A 14191-nucleotide genomic window follows, 5' to 3' on the forward strand; every position below is an offset into this window, starting at 1 on the left:
ACGCCCTCGTGAACAGTGTCTGCTCAACATGCTACAATTAGCCATTCTCCACATTAGACATCCTTTCCAAACAAATATGCTGCCATTCAGCTGCATACATCTTACACTAAAAAGAGAATACAAACGCATTCCTTAAGTAGAAAAATGTTTTATTGAACATAAGTGCGCAAAAGCAAATGCATAACACAAAACCATCTTGTGCTTACAACAATGTCCTCTTTGCAAAAGGTTTTCAACTGAAAGGCACCTACTCCAAAACACTTTGTAAGGGCCGACGACGGTAAAAAGTGCAAGTTCACTTGCATGACAGTTGAAAGAAACGAAAAATGTACACCATCATAATGAATCAACCATATCCAAATTCTATCCCATTTTTCCCTTGTCATGTGCCGTATATGATGTTTCATAGGATGTGTTAAATCTCAGCACATGTTCCACCAATTGGAAATATTGTAGATAGCATACAACATGAAGGGTTTAACAAATGCTTTACATTAGGGCTGCAACTAACAATTGTTTTCTATATCAATAACTCTTCTGATTATTTTTTTCAAATGAATTTATTAATTGTTTTGTCTGCAAAATGTCAGAAACTTGAATTTTTTTTTTTTTTTTTTTTTTTTTTTAAATGTCACCTTGGGCTCTGGGAAATTATAATGACCTTTTATGAATTGAGAAAATAATTTGTAATAAAAAAGAAGTATTAGTTGCTATCCTAAATAATATAAAACAGAAAATCAGCAAATCCTCACATTAAAGATGCTGGAACCAGTTATGTTTGGCATTCTTGCCTGATAAATGTACACTGCTTGACACATTTGTTGTATCCTGCAACAAACTGTTAAGTATTTAAGTTTACATATTTTGTTTCCATTTTTCCATGAGTTCAACAATGTGCCAGAGGTTAAAGGACTACATTTCACAACTCAAAAAAGTTGCAGTCCAGATTTAAGCTTATTAACATCGCTGTGGCTCCAAAGAAGGCCATCAGCTGTTCTCACTGGTGCTCCTGGGACATTGTGTGTTGCGTTACTCTCCAACTCCACCGGCTGGTCAAAGACAGTCATTGTTGAGTAGTTCTCCACCATGAGGCATGAAGGGTCATCGGACTGACCGGGGACTTTACCAAGAGGGTAGTTCTTCCACAAAACCTTATCGCTGCACAGCTGCCACGGAGAACCTCGGAGCAATCTGGCTTTTTCGGCGTGAGCATCTGCCAAACTGTACTCCTGGGAGGAATCGCTCCTCTCCGCTACAACGGTGGGACGGCGCCGTGAATGCTGCAGCTTCTCATGCAAACTCTCCAGCGTGTATATGGGCTGCTGTTTCTGCGCCGGTGAAGTATCACATTCTGAATGGGAAGACTGTGTGTAGATGGAGCAGAGCTGGAACAGCCTCTGTCGGGTTTCCAGAGGGAGAGGATGCTCCATGTCATCCAGGATTAACTGGAGCAAGTGAGGCGTGCTGATACAGGGAGCATCCAGGCATGCCGAGAGCAGCTGCTGCCACCTCAGCTGGATGCGGTTCACAAAGATCCGGTCCTTCATCCTGGCCTTCTTCTGTCCCTTTGTTTCAAAATGGAATTCAAATTTGTTGCCGTTACAATGGATGAGCTCTGCGATCCAACCAGAAAGGTAGAAAGCCCTGTGATTATTCTGCTCTTTGGCGAGCACTTTCAGCTCACCAAACAGCTTCTCCAGAAGAAGATGGATAAAGGCAGGCGAGTTGAGCATCTTCAGCAGGGGCAGCCAAAAACGCAGGAAGGTTTGAGCGAGTCTGGGTTCGGTGGGACTGGCGTTGTCAGAAGTATCGCAGCCTAACGTTTCCAGTTGTTCGACGGTAGGAACTAGAAATCCATCCTCCAGCAACACATCAACCAGCAGATTACTCGACTGCAAAGCGAACTGCTTGATCTCACCTAGTAGCCAGCTCATGTCTGCAAAGGGGGCTGGCCACAAGTTCTTCTCTTTGTCTTCAGGGATCCCATCAAAAGCCTGGTACTGCTCCTTCTCAAAGGATATCAGAAGTTCCCGTGCATTCTTGTAGGCCTCCATTTCTTTTTGCCTGGCAAGGAGCTCGTCCCCTTGGCGTTTTAGGTCACTCTCTTCGTCCTCTCCATCCGACTCGGATTCCCAGTCCTCATTAGGCCCACCTCCCAACTGCCTGGACCAGTACTCCTGTTGGAGCCACTCTAGGACCACCTTGCATCCCTTTCGACACCATTTTAAGGTTGGAAGCTTCCTGTGTGTGAAATCGTGCCTCAGGTCTACGACCCACTCCGGGATGTTTAACTTCCCAGCCAGCCGCCTCAGTGGGCGGGCTGTTCTGCCCTGCTGCCGCTCGGTGATCAGATTGACGAACCTCACCAGCCCTGCACCATAGAGCAAGACCAGATCATCTCCGTCCAGCTGCCCGGACCGGTCCAGCACCTGGCACCTCACCAGGTCCGCTGTGCAGTCCACTGCCACAGGAGTGCTGTTGGCGTACCTGCCTCTCCAAGCCGATATCCTCTGCAGCGCGTACCGCTGTAAGGCCGAGTCCTTCGAGTAGAGATACTCCAGAACTTGGTCCCACTCAGCTTTGTTGGCCCACGCCACCACATGGCGTTTTTTCTCGGAGCTCTTTTTCTTCATTTTAACGGCGCAAGAGGTGTACGGTCGACTCTATGTTAACACCGTGTACACATAACGCTGTTAAATAAAACGCCGATAAATTACTCTCTCTTCTGACACGCACTCACTTCCAACTGGAACAGAAATAGCTTTATGTCGCAGCGTTTGGAGCTACCCAAAAATCCTCTACCGATGGTATCGCATCCCGGAAATGACGTTGACGTCTTTCTTCTTCTTCTCTTTAAGGTACATCGGCAGCTGGCCGCCTTAGTGTTACATTCACATTACTGCCCTCTTCTGGAGTTAGTTACCTCCTACAGTGTCTGCAGTTTCAGAATCAGTCCTGTTCTCATTCTCAAACTACTGAAGAGGATTAGGGCCTCTGGTGAAAAATGTATTTGAGTTCAGAATTCTGACTTTATTCTAAGAATTCTGAGTTTAAAGTCAGAATTCTGAGAATTAAGTCAGAACTCAAATACATTTTTCACCAGTGGCCCTAATCCTCTTCCGTAGGAAACTGACCATGTCAGGGGTTTACCAAACTTTGACGTGAAGGACCCCTTCATTTACACCTATGAGTTGGATAAGATGTCATCCCAGCCCCCAGAAAATGTTTCAAACTTCAGAATCAGAAAAAGGCTTTATTGGCTCAATAAGTACACTTATGGTATTTGACTTGGTGAAAGGTGCATACATAAACAAACGTATTAAACATTAATATTAAGTAAAGAGTCAGTGGGGGTCAGAGGCCTTGTTGGTAAGTCTTACTGCTGGGGGGAAGAAACAGTTTTTGTGGTGTGAGCTTTTGGTCCTGATGGAGCGCAGCCTCCTGCCAGAGGGGGGAGGTTGTGGGGTGAGAGGGATCAGCTAAAATCTTTCCTGGAGGCATACAGGTCCTGGACAGACGGCAGATTGCAGCCAATCACCCTCTCAGCAGAGTGGATGATGCGCTGCAGTCTGCCCTTGTCCTTTACTTCTGATGACAATGCAAGGTAACTTTAATTGTTAAAATACGGAGGCAATTCAAAGTGTTACACAAAGAGAACAAATACATTAGAAAAGTCAAAAACACTAAAACATTAAAATAAGATTTTACAAGATGTGTGTAGCCTAGATTAGACTGATGTTAGCACTTAGCTCAAAGCACTCAGCTGCCTGGGAAGTTGTAAACTTTTGTTAATATTTTTATTTAATGTTAAAACATAGAGCACACAACATGAAAACATCCCTCCACCTCACTTAGGTGATCCAGCAGTATCAGTTAGCTATACAGTAATGTCAGACCACGAGCCTGTTGTCCATGAGTAAACTTCCTTTTATGCGCTGATACGGTTGTGGGTGTAGTTCTGTAGAAAGAAAATACTTCCTTTAAAAAACTGCTCCCAACCAGGTCTGTGGATTATCTTTATCAATGAGGTCATGATTTCTGGAAAGAGGCAGAGCTGTTGATTTTTGCGGCACAAGCCGAGTGCCATCTAGTTCAATTATATTGGAGAGAAGGCAGACATTTCTACGGCCGATGTCTCCGACACTAAGCCACTTACACCAAAACAATCTACATTGATAAATACCACAGTACAGGTATGAGGAAAAATATGTGTTTTTAGATTTTGGTGTGAACTGGCAGAATAAATGGAATTTAAGTTTCAAGCACAAACCGAGTCACCTCCCTCCAGTACTGGAGTCTACAGTATGTAGGTGGAGAAAAAGAAATTAAAATGACATTAACACATTTGTATGTAGAATTTCATGGGGTGCAAAGTTTGAGAAACAGATATGGAGAACTTACTGTTATTTTAGTTAGTCTGCCTAAAATCCAAAAGCAAGAAAGAAACATATTAGCTAAAAACCATTAGCGGCCCTCCACTGGAGGCAATGGAGAGGAAAAGATGTTTTATATTTGGCAGTTAAATTAGGGATGCAAAACAAGCACTAACCTTTGATCACAAGCCCAGTGAATGTTAATGCGGATAATATTAAAGGTATATAAAAGTAATGCTGTCTTGAAGCAGTTCCACAGACAACATCAGTGCTCGTGCTTCCTTCTCTGACCTGTACTTGGATATCTAAGCAACTGTTGGAAAAGAGAAAAGAAAGACAGATTAAGTACTTTGTGTGTTTCATATGACAACAGTGAAGTGTCATCATAATCTTAAAAGTACAAAGTGGGTAATGTCAAACTAATTAAAAACAAACCAACATTAAAAGTAACACTTCCAAAAAAACTCTATTGTAAGTTACTTATGTTTTGTGAAATGTGGTTAAAATGAGACTCGGGGATTGGAGATGTTTGGACTCTCCCGCCGACAGGAAGGATCTGTTCAATCACAGAGGACATTTGAAACCATAAAACTCAACTACTTATCAACAATCCAATTAGTGCAAAAACAAAAGAGGTCATTTTATGCTACAGGGCCGGAAAAACACTTTTTTACAACTAATTCCTTAATAAACAATGTCTTACATAGTCCACTCGGTGCAATTCACACCATCTTTTGAAAAATAGCCTGGCTGACACTGTTGACACACTGTGTCCGTTTTCCTGGTTCCTAAGAGAAACAAACACAAAAGAGAGTCCTTACACAGGAACCCAACATCCAGTGATCCATCATTAATCACACTCCAATCAGTGCCTTCATTTAGTGTTGTTACACGCACAACAGTATCCCAGTTATCATCAGGGTGTGTGTTTATCAAGCCGGTCAGTGCAGGAAATGGAATGGAATGGAAATTGATTTGTTTGAAAAAGGGACAATGCACAAATAAACATTAAACTTGTAATACAAGAGAATATGTCTTGGGCCAGGTTATAGCAACAATTGCTAATTTCCACCTGTAGTCCCTGGGCAGGTATGACAATTATAAAAATAACTATTTTAAAAAGAAATTTAACAGGACTATAGATGACGAGGTGTCCATAGTAATTAAAAACAAGCAGTTAAGCAAAAACTGGGGCGCCAGCAGCCCACTCGCTTGATATAGAGTCGTAAGAAAAAATATTATACTTGATGTGATAATGGTCTGTGTGCTGAAAAAAAGTCAAAATCTGACACCAGTCTGACCAGATAATAAACTAAATTGTCACTCTCGTCAGAAACCAGGATACTGTTAGCACCATGTATACACAGAGCTGAAAAACCAGACTACAGTATGTGCCATTTAAATGCCGTACCCTGAATGTAATCAAACTCAATATAAGACTCTAAACCAGGATAGTAGTGTGCATGTAAACTTACTATCAGACTTGAATTTTTTTCTTACCATGTTCTTTTATCCTCTCACCAGGTGTACAGTGTGTATGTTTTCGTGCCAAACTACATCCTGTATCATCCATCAACTCTTTGCAGAAATACCCACTTGAAACATCACAGACTGTGTTCGTTGTTGCTGTGCACTCCTGTTTGACAAAGAGACCATGACCTAAGAGCAAACAGAAATAAAGTCATTATACTATTGTTATTCATACATTTAAACATTTTATGCAAGCTTAAATATTATTTGAAATAATGTGATTATGTGCTTCTCGGTTGACTGCAATTAAGGGAAAAATTCCAGATACATAAGACATTTTTAGCAAAATGTGAATATGCATAAGCAACCGCCAGGGCAGAATACATAAGCAGGGAAGTCCATTATATAAACACATTCAACACAGTATGACACAGACTTTAAGCAACCATTAGTGCATGTAAAAGGACCTGAGCATGTGTGTGTGTATTTCAGGCCTGTGTGTAGTGTGTAATAACAACAGAGTGTAAATTGTACTTTCCCCCACTGGGGATTAATAAATAGTATAAATACAAAAAAATGTAATTAACTGTATTACTCACTGTATTATTTACAAAGAAAATATGACTCGGTCAATTCACATATACAAAACATTTACCAAATATGAACAACAACGTTGCTGTCAGTGGGCTTCTTTGCTAGCCACGCCAGTGTTTCCTCTATGTTGATTTTGTAGTGGCGGCCCGCCAAAATTTTTTCCGCCACGCTATAGAAAATAGTGCAGACGCACAATGTAGTCGCGGTTGCCTTTTAAATGATCCTGCGGACATAATGCACGCCCTGTTGGCTGCCGCTCACATTGCAATTTAACAAGTAGAACTATTCAGAGGTTAATGGGCCCATCCAGTTTAATTCCACATACTGTTATGTTGATGTAGTTTATCGTCAAAACGTTCGCTTTCTTCCGAGTCGACTATTAAACGAACAGCTCCACCAAAAACGTCACCGCGGTGGGTCCGTTCTAATTGGACAACGTTCAACTTGTAAGTTCTGTCAGCTCACGTTGTTGTTCGGACAGACCTGCCCCCACTGCTAAAAAAAAAATCCTAAATGAAACACTGTACCCACCGCTAAAAATCCAGCACACTGACGGCATCTTAGATAAGACAAAATAAGATGCATTTTTATTGATCCCCAGAGGAGAAATTTGGGTGTTGCCACAGCACAAGACAGATAGAGAAGAACATTATAAAGTAAAAGAAAAATAAGAATAAATAGAATGAAATAAGATAAGTGTCCTATGTCTGTTCTCCTTGTATATTTTATCTGGTGTTTTATCTTTTGTTTATTTGACTGTATTAGATTTAATTTTTTCGACTGTGAAGCACTTTGTGACTGGTGTCTGGGAAAGGTGCTATATAAATAAACTTAGCTTGCTTTAATCATACTCTAAGAACCAATACAAGAACTAATCTTAAAAATAATCCAGGTAATTACTCCTTTAGAACAGGTTCCCAACCTTAACTGGTATTGGATTTGGGAAGCATCCCTATTTGTAACATTTGGTAAAATGTTGTCATATATCCTAATTCCTTTAAACCTTGTCCACGTTACTGCAACTTACTTGTCAAAATTAAACTCGATTTGGAGGTTGTCAATAAGAAAGAAAGAATGAATTAATTATGGACATACCTTGGTCACAGACGACGCAGGGGATACAGCTACTCAGGCCGTTGGGTTTGTTCATAAAAGTCCCATTTACACAGGAGGTGCACCGTGTGCTTGACTGTGGTGTACAGTCTCTTCGAACAATTGTACCTGATTGGAAATAACAAACACAAAAAAGAAGTTAAGAGACTGTAACAATCTTGTTTCCGGTCTTTATTGTGCTAGTGTATAAAAATGCCCACATCACGGACTAGAGGGCAGCTTAATATTCACTTTAGGATCGGTTTAGCTAATGATTTGAGGGGGTGAAAGAATGATTATATAGGGTATTTCACACTGTTAAGGTCTCCTAATAGGGTAAGTAACATTGGTTGGGCTGAAAATGTCCCAGTTGCTATTCTTTGGGCCCTTATGCATCCCTGTGGAATGTCTCTATTTGGAAGGACAGCTTTTCTTCCAAATATGGTATGCTCGTGAATATTTAGATAAGCTGTGCGCCGATTGGTTGAGGAACCACATACACATACATTAGAGACAAGACAGCAGGTCTCATATTTCAGACACTGCAACTTTATACATTGTTTGTCTGCAATTTCTTTATTAAATTCACTTCTGAGACTGTTTTATGTGAGAAATCAACTATATAAAGCTAAAAAATGGGCCGTTTTACAAAAATGTATGGCTAATTGCAAATTTGGTAATACGTGTTTGACTTCAAGAGCTCCAGACAGTCTGACGAGAAAGCTGGAGACTGCTGGGCTCCATACCCAGGGGAAAGTCACCGTTTCTGGGTTACTCGACTACCGGGGCTCAGGGCGCCACGGAGCTTGTCGGCTGCCAGTTGCCGGCATAACTATTGTATATTTACAGTTTGAATTTTGTCACAGCATGTATATCACAGCTACCCTAAGGTCTTAAAGGAACACGCCGACTTATTGGTAATTTAGCTTATTCACCATATCCCCCAGAGTAAGACAAGTCGATACATACCCTTCTCATCTCCATGTGTGCTGTAACGCTGTCTGACGGTTCCAGCATTAGCTTAGCCTAGCACAGATCCTGCAGGTAACTGGTTCCAACTAGCTTACTGCTCCCAATTGTGACAAAAGTGACAAAATAACACCAACATGTTCCTATTTACATGTTGTGATTTGTAGAGTCACAGCGTGTACAAAAAAACAACTAACATGAGACACAGCCATCTTCTAACAGTAAACAAACCGGGAACTATATTCTCAGGCAGGCTTGCTGCATGCATATTACTCCGCCCAAGTACTATATTCTTCCGCCTGAGAACAGTCAGACAAAAATTGCAATTAGCCATAAATCTTAGTAAAACGGCCCATATTTGACCTCTACATAGTTGATTTCTTGCAAAAAAAAAGTCTCAGAAGTGAATTTAGTGATAAAACAGCAGATGAACAATGTATACTATTTCTGAGATCTGCACGACCTAGATTCAGAAGACTAACTGATCTCAGATCAGTGGTGTAGCCTATGTAAATGTTGGTGCGTGACAAAGATGGAGACTAGAGCCAAATAAGCAGGAGCCACCGAGTTGACGTCAACTCTGTGGTTCGTTGAGATTCGCCTGTTTTCAGAGGCAGTTTCAAATTGTGAGATTTGCCGAGGAAAGAGATGTCAATGGGATTTTGAGGTTTTATGTATGTCCTATTTACCCACCAATCTGTCGTTATTCAACTATGACAAGGTAAAATCGGTTTTGTATTCTATCACCCCTTTAACATGCTCTCACTGACTTCAGCTGTTTAAATACATTCCCATCCAGCCCAGTATCTAAAGTAACATACAGTAACTACAACACTATCCAAGTGACTGCATTTGGTTCAATTTAAAGATTTTTGTATGCAAAAAGAAAGAGCATATCACATCAGTGTACTAAGAAGGAATCAAAGGGATGATGATGAATAATTTTATTTCGGTTAACATACATAAAGGAAACAATTATTGCCACCGTAGCTAATGCGAAAAATATGTTGCCTATCCTATAATCCCCATAAAATCACCCAGAAATCCAACAAAACTAAATGAAACTAAATACTTGAGTACAATCCTAGTAATTAACAAATTACTTCATAACCCTGAATTATTTTAGATTTTAAAGATTTTTTTAAACTCAACAGAGACGTATGTCTCTATTCGAAAAGACAGCTATATGGTATGCTCCTGAATATTTAGATAAGTTGCTCGCTGATTGGTTGAGGAACCACATACGCATACATTCGAGACGAGACAGCATGTCTCATATTTCAGACACTGCAACTTTATAAATTGTCTGCTATTTCGATATTAAATTCACTTCTGAGTTTTTTTATGCGAGAAATCAACTATATAAAGCACAAACATGGGCCGTTTTACGAAAGTGTATGGATAATTGCAAATTTGGTAAGACATGTCTGACTTCAGGAGCTCCACACAGTCGTCATACCCAGGGAAGTCACCGTTTGTGGGTTACTGGACTAACGGGGCTCGGGGCTCCGCAGAGCTCTGCGGAGCTGGCTGGCTGCCGGAATAACTATTGTATATTTACAGTTTGAATTTGGTCACGGCATGTATATCACAGATACCCTAAGGACTTACAAAGCTAACGCTTGTGTCCCATTTCAATTTAATGCTTTTTTGTGAATTTGAGGGGTTTTATTAGCTGCTAGTGTCCCTTCAATCCTATGGGTAAAGATCGTGACTAGCTGCAGACCCTGGAGCTCCGTCAGGGCCTCGGCATTTGGTAGTCCAGTAACCCACAAACGGGGACTTTGTGCGGATATGGAGCTGTGAAGGAGGACACGCCGGGCGGCAGGGCAGCACTGGCCGCTGTCACGTTAGCCAGCTGAGCTCCTGCTGAACTCCAACACAGTCGGATAACATTTGCAATTAGCCATCAGTTTTGGTAAAACTGCAAATATTGGACCTCTACATAGTTGATTTCTAGCATAAAAAAATCTAGTAATTAAATAGCAGTTGATGTCAACTATGAGCTTTGTTGAGATTCGCCGGTTTTCAGCAGCAGTTTCAAATTGTGAGATTTGCAGAGGAACGAGGTGTCAATGGGATTTTGCGGTTCTATGTATGTCCTATTTTATCCACCAAACTGTCGTTTTTTAACTATGACAAGGTAAAATCGGGTTTGAATTCTATCACCCCTTTAAGTACAGTGTTTTTGCTCTGGGTCAGCGTAGGCATATAGCATATAAGTTTGCAATTTCAAAATATATTGCCTATTTTATCTGTTATTCAACATTATATTTAACTGGTTATATTAAACTTATATTAAGGTAATGATGACAAAGGGTTTGCTCTAGTTTGAGCTAGTTCGTACTTAGTTTGCTGAGTTCAGCATGTAGAAAACAGTGAAGAAATTATTTGTTGATTTTTAACACAAATTCATGTTTTTTATTTTTTGGATTGCTTTTAATTTAAAAATATTGGTGATATGTTTTTGTTCACTAATGCTGTTACTTTTTGATTTGCTTTGGTTCACCACATAGAGTAGTAGAAAAATAGTTTTTAATTGGAAGTTGCCTATCTATGTCATTTCCGCCACACACTGTCTCTTCCGCCACGCCATGTCATTTCCATCACAGCACATATTTTAAAGTAAAACATAAAAAATCATACAATCAAACCAACTATATTCAGTGGTGTTGACAATTGTGCAGTTAGGGGTAACATATGTGTATACACTTTGAGAAATACGTGATTTTGAGCTATAATAAGTAAATGAAATGTTCCAGTGACCTAGTATTAGGTGTTTTTTAGTGTAAACATTGTAAAATCCTTACAGTTAAATTTCGAAAAAATAAATAAATTACAAATTTGAATAGAAATGTGTGTGCTATTTAATCAAATATATTTATAACAGAAGATATTTAATTATTTTCTCTTAAAAACACATGTTTTGGTATGTGATGGAAATGACCGTTTTCTTGGACATTCAGATAAAAATGGTAATAAATATATTTTATTCAATACAAATCATCACAGCCAACTTCAGGGAAGGTTTCTAGACATATTGAGAAACCACCTGAGATTAAAAAACAGTTTGTAGAAATGTTTTTATTTTCTGAAACCGTCTAGCTCAAAGAGTACCATTGTTGAAGAATTACCCATACACACTTTCAACTCATCATTAAGTTCTTTCCATAATTTAACCCCCAAAACTAAAACACATCTAAATTTTATATTATTCCTCACTTAACCAGTTTCAAAGATAGAGAACCGTCTTAAATTATAATTACTAGGGGTGCACGATTCAGAAAATGTCCCAATTCAATTTGATATACATTTTTAGGCTCAAGATTCGATTCAAAATTGATTTTCGATTTAAAAACGATTCTCGATTAAAAAAACGATTCACAGTATGTAAATGTAGTTACTTTCCCATGTGATTGCACTAGACATACAATTTAAAATAAAAAATCTGAATTGAGTTTTGTAATTCTATGAATCGATTTTGAAATTGGTAGAGCTTGAATCGCGATTCAAATGTGAATTAATTTTTTTGCACACCCCTAATAATTACCTTCTCTTAATTAAAAATAAATAAATTAATGAATACAGACAGAAAGGCCATTGTTCACAACTCGAAAAAATATTTCTAAAGTTTATTTTTAAATTGACAAGATCTTGAAATTTCAAGATGCTGGAACTTGTAAAAAATGACACCCAGTCCGAAGAGATGTGGTATTTACCCAGGCCCTGGTATAATGTTGGTTAAAAGGGAAATGTTAACGTTACTTTAAGTCAAGTCAAATATATTTATAAAGCACATTTGAAATGTTTCATATATAACACCTGAAATTAAACATCATATTAGGAGGAAAAAGCAAGCATTCCGGAGGTCTGCAGAGACCTGTCTATGTCATTACCGTGTGACCCAATACGGGACAGAATAACAGACCCTAATGCTGCCTGTCACCACAGTTAAAAAGCTGAATAGTAAAATGGCCAGTGGGCCTGATGGTATTTCACCCTTTATTCTTCAAACATTTTCCAATGAGCTGACTCCGGCTTGGAGCCCTCTATTCCAGCTCTCTGTCGATACATGTACCATCTCTACTATTTGGAAGACATCTGTTGTCATTCCTGTGCCTAAAAAAAATGTATATATATATATATATATTGCTGTAACGTTACAGACTAAAGCAGGTAGCTAAAAATCACACACATAAAGAACATACACACATATTCCACACGGCTTATAGGCACAGATAAACAGCTCATATGCACAAATAAACCGATATCAGCCACATCTCACATTCAAACCCAAACGTTAGTGGCCAATACAAGTGTATTTCGTGCACTTAGTAATAGTGTAGGCTACCTTCGTGACACATCGGACAGCACTGCCCATCCCTTGTTGCATATTCCTTCGGAAGACAGCCCAGCCCTGGGGTCATGAAGGCAGCGACATACCCTACTACATAAAGAAACGGTTTTAGTTTCACTTTTTTAGCTATAAAGTTATAGGCCTACCAACCGCCTGCACTATGCTAAGCTAGGCTAATGTAACTTAAACCCAGTAACGTTACAAGGCTTCCGTCTACAGTTAGATACTTACCCAAGACCACCAATGTCGAATGCATTTTAACGCGGACTATTACATAGTTTTATTAAAAATACTAAGTAAACAACTAAATTAATTCAACAGCAGTAGGAAATCCCCTCACAAACTGCGTCACATGGGTAAAAACAATGGAAAGTGACACACCCAATAGGATTTCTAGATTTAGATTTTTTAGATTTCTTTATTTAAAAGGGACACCGCACATTAATTAACATGAGTAGCCTACAGAGTCCAACATGTAAACACACAGAGACACTACTTCAGCGATAAAGACAAACACACTTAATTATGGCAGCATATTTGATTAGTCAATAACCAATGTTTTATGGATTTGGAGAAGGATTTAATATGTGATGTTCCTTAGTTCTGTGGGTATGGTAATCTATGGGCTCGAAAGGAAAAAGCTGACTGTCCAAAACTGCTTTTTCTACATGCTCAACTTGTATGGAATGCCATTTTACTCAATATGTATATGAAATATATCCTCAAATAAATAAATTGGACAATAAATATATAAATATATAAATACATGTAAATATAAATATATAAATGACTCAATATAGTTAAATAAATAAATATGTTTTACTTCTTTTATTTCAGGGGACTTTAATTTCATAAGCCCACATTTGTTCATCTCCCTCTCTAGCTCTGGGGAGTAAACATTTAGTAAACAATAAACACACTCCCCAGAGCTAGGCTAGTATCATTTCTGGATCTCCTCACTCCCTAACTATAAGCTTTATCAAAGAGGAGGGGTTTCAGTTTATTCTTAAATGTGTTGATGGAGTCTGCCCCCCAAACCCAGACTGGGAGCTGGTTCCACAGGAGAGGAGCCTGGTAGCTGGAGGCTCTGGCTCCCATCCTACTTTTAGAGACTATAGGAACCACTATAGTAACTCTGAATTCTGGGAGCGCAGTGCTCTAGTGGGACAATAAGGTACTAAGAGCTCTTCTAGATATGATGGTGCTTGACCATTTAGAGCTTTGTAGGTCAGGAGAAGGATTTTAAAGTCAATCCTGGATTTTACAGGAAGCCAATTAATGCAGAGCAGCTAATATAGGAGAAATATGCATGATCAGCTGGAGAGTCTTAAGGGAC

The 14191-nt window shown here is 39.4% G+C and overlaps 2 protein-coding genes across 7 annotated transcripts; both read right to left on the reverse strand.

Moving 5' to 3' along the window:
* Positions 1-678: 678 nt before the first annotated feature.
* Positions 679-2876, reverse strand: las1l (LAS1 like ribosome biogenesis factor). Its single transcript, XM_028583230.1, has one exon. The coding sequence runs from the start codon at positions 2631-2633 to the stop codon at positions 927-929; it is 1707 nt and encodes a 568-aa protein (XP_028439031.1). The 5' UTR covers positions 2634-2876; the 3' UTR covers positions 679-926.
* A 357-nt stretch (positions 2877-3233) lies between these two features.
* On the reverse strand, positions 3234-13230 carry LOC114559173 (tumor necrosis factor receptor superfamily member 14-like). Of its 6 annotated transcripts, none has more exons than XM_028583680.1 (8): positions 13087-13230; positions 12850-12945; positions 7533-7658; positions 5874-6032; positions 5077-5161; positions 4550-4686; positions 4402-4421; positions 3234-3508 (listed from the first exon to the last, which is right to left on the reverse strand). In XM_028583680.1, exons 1-8 carry the CDS (start codon positions 13109-13111, stop codon positions 3476-3478), a joined length of 681 nt encoding a protein of 226 aa, XP_028439481.1. In that variant the 5' UTR covers positions 13112-13230; the 3' UTR covers positions 3234-3475. The 6 variants fall into 6 exon arrangements, with proteins under 6 accessions (XP_028439481.1, XP_028439479.1, XP_028439478.1 ...); XM_028583678.1 differs by having other exon boundaries at positions 3234-4297; XM_028583677.1 differs by having other exon boundaries at positions 3234-4421.
* Between the last annotated feature and the right edge of the window lie 961 nt (positions 13231-14191).

The sequence above is a fragment of the Perca flavescens genome, chromosome 7 (genome assembly GCF_004354835.1).
Source record: "Perca flavescens isolate YP-PL-M2 chromosome 7, PFLA_1.0, whole genome shotgun sequence".
Taxonomy (NCBI): domain Eukaryota; kingdom Metazoa; phylum Chordata; class Actinopteri; order Perciformes; family Percidae; genus Perca; species Perca flavescens.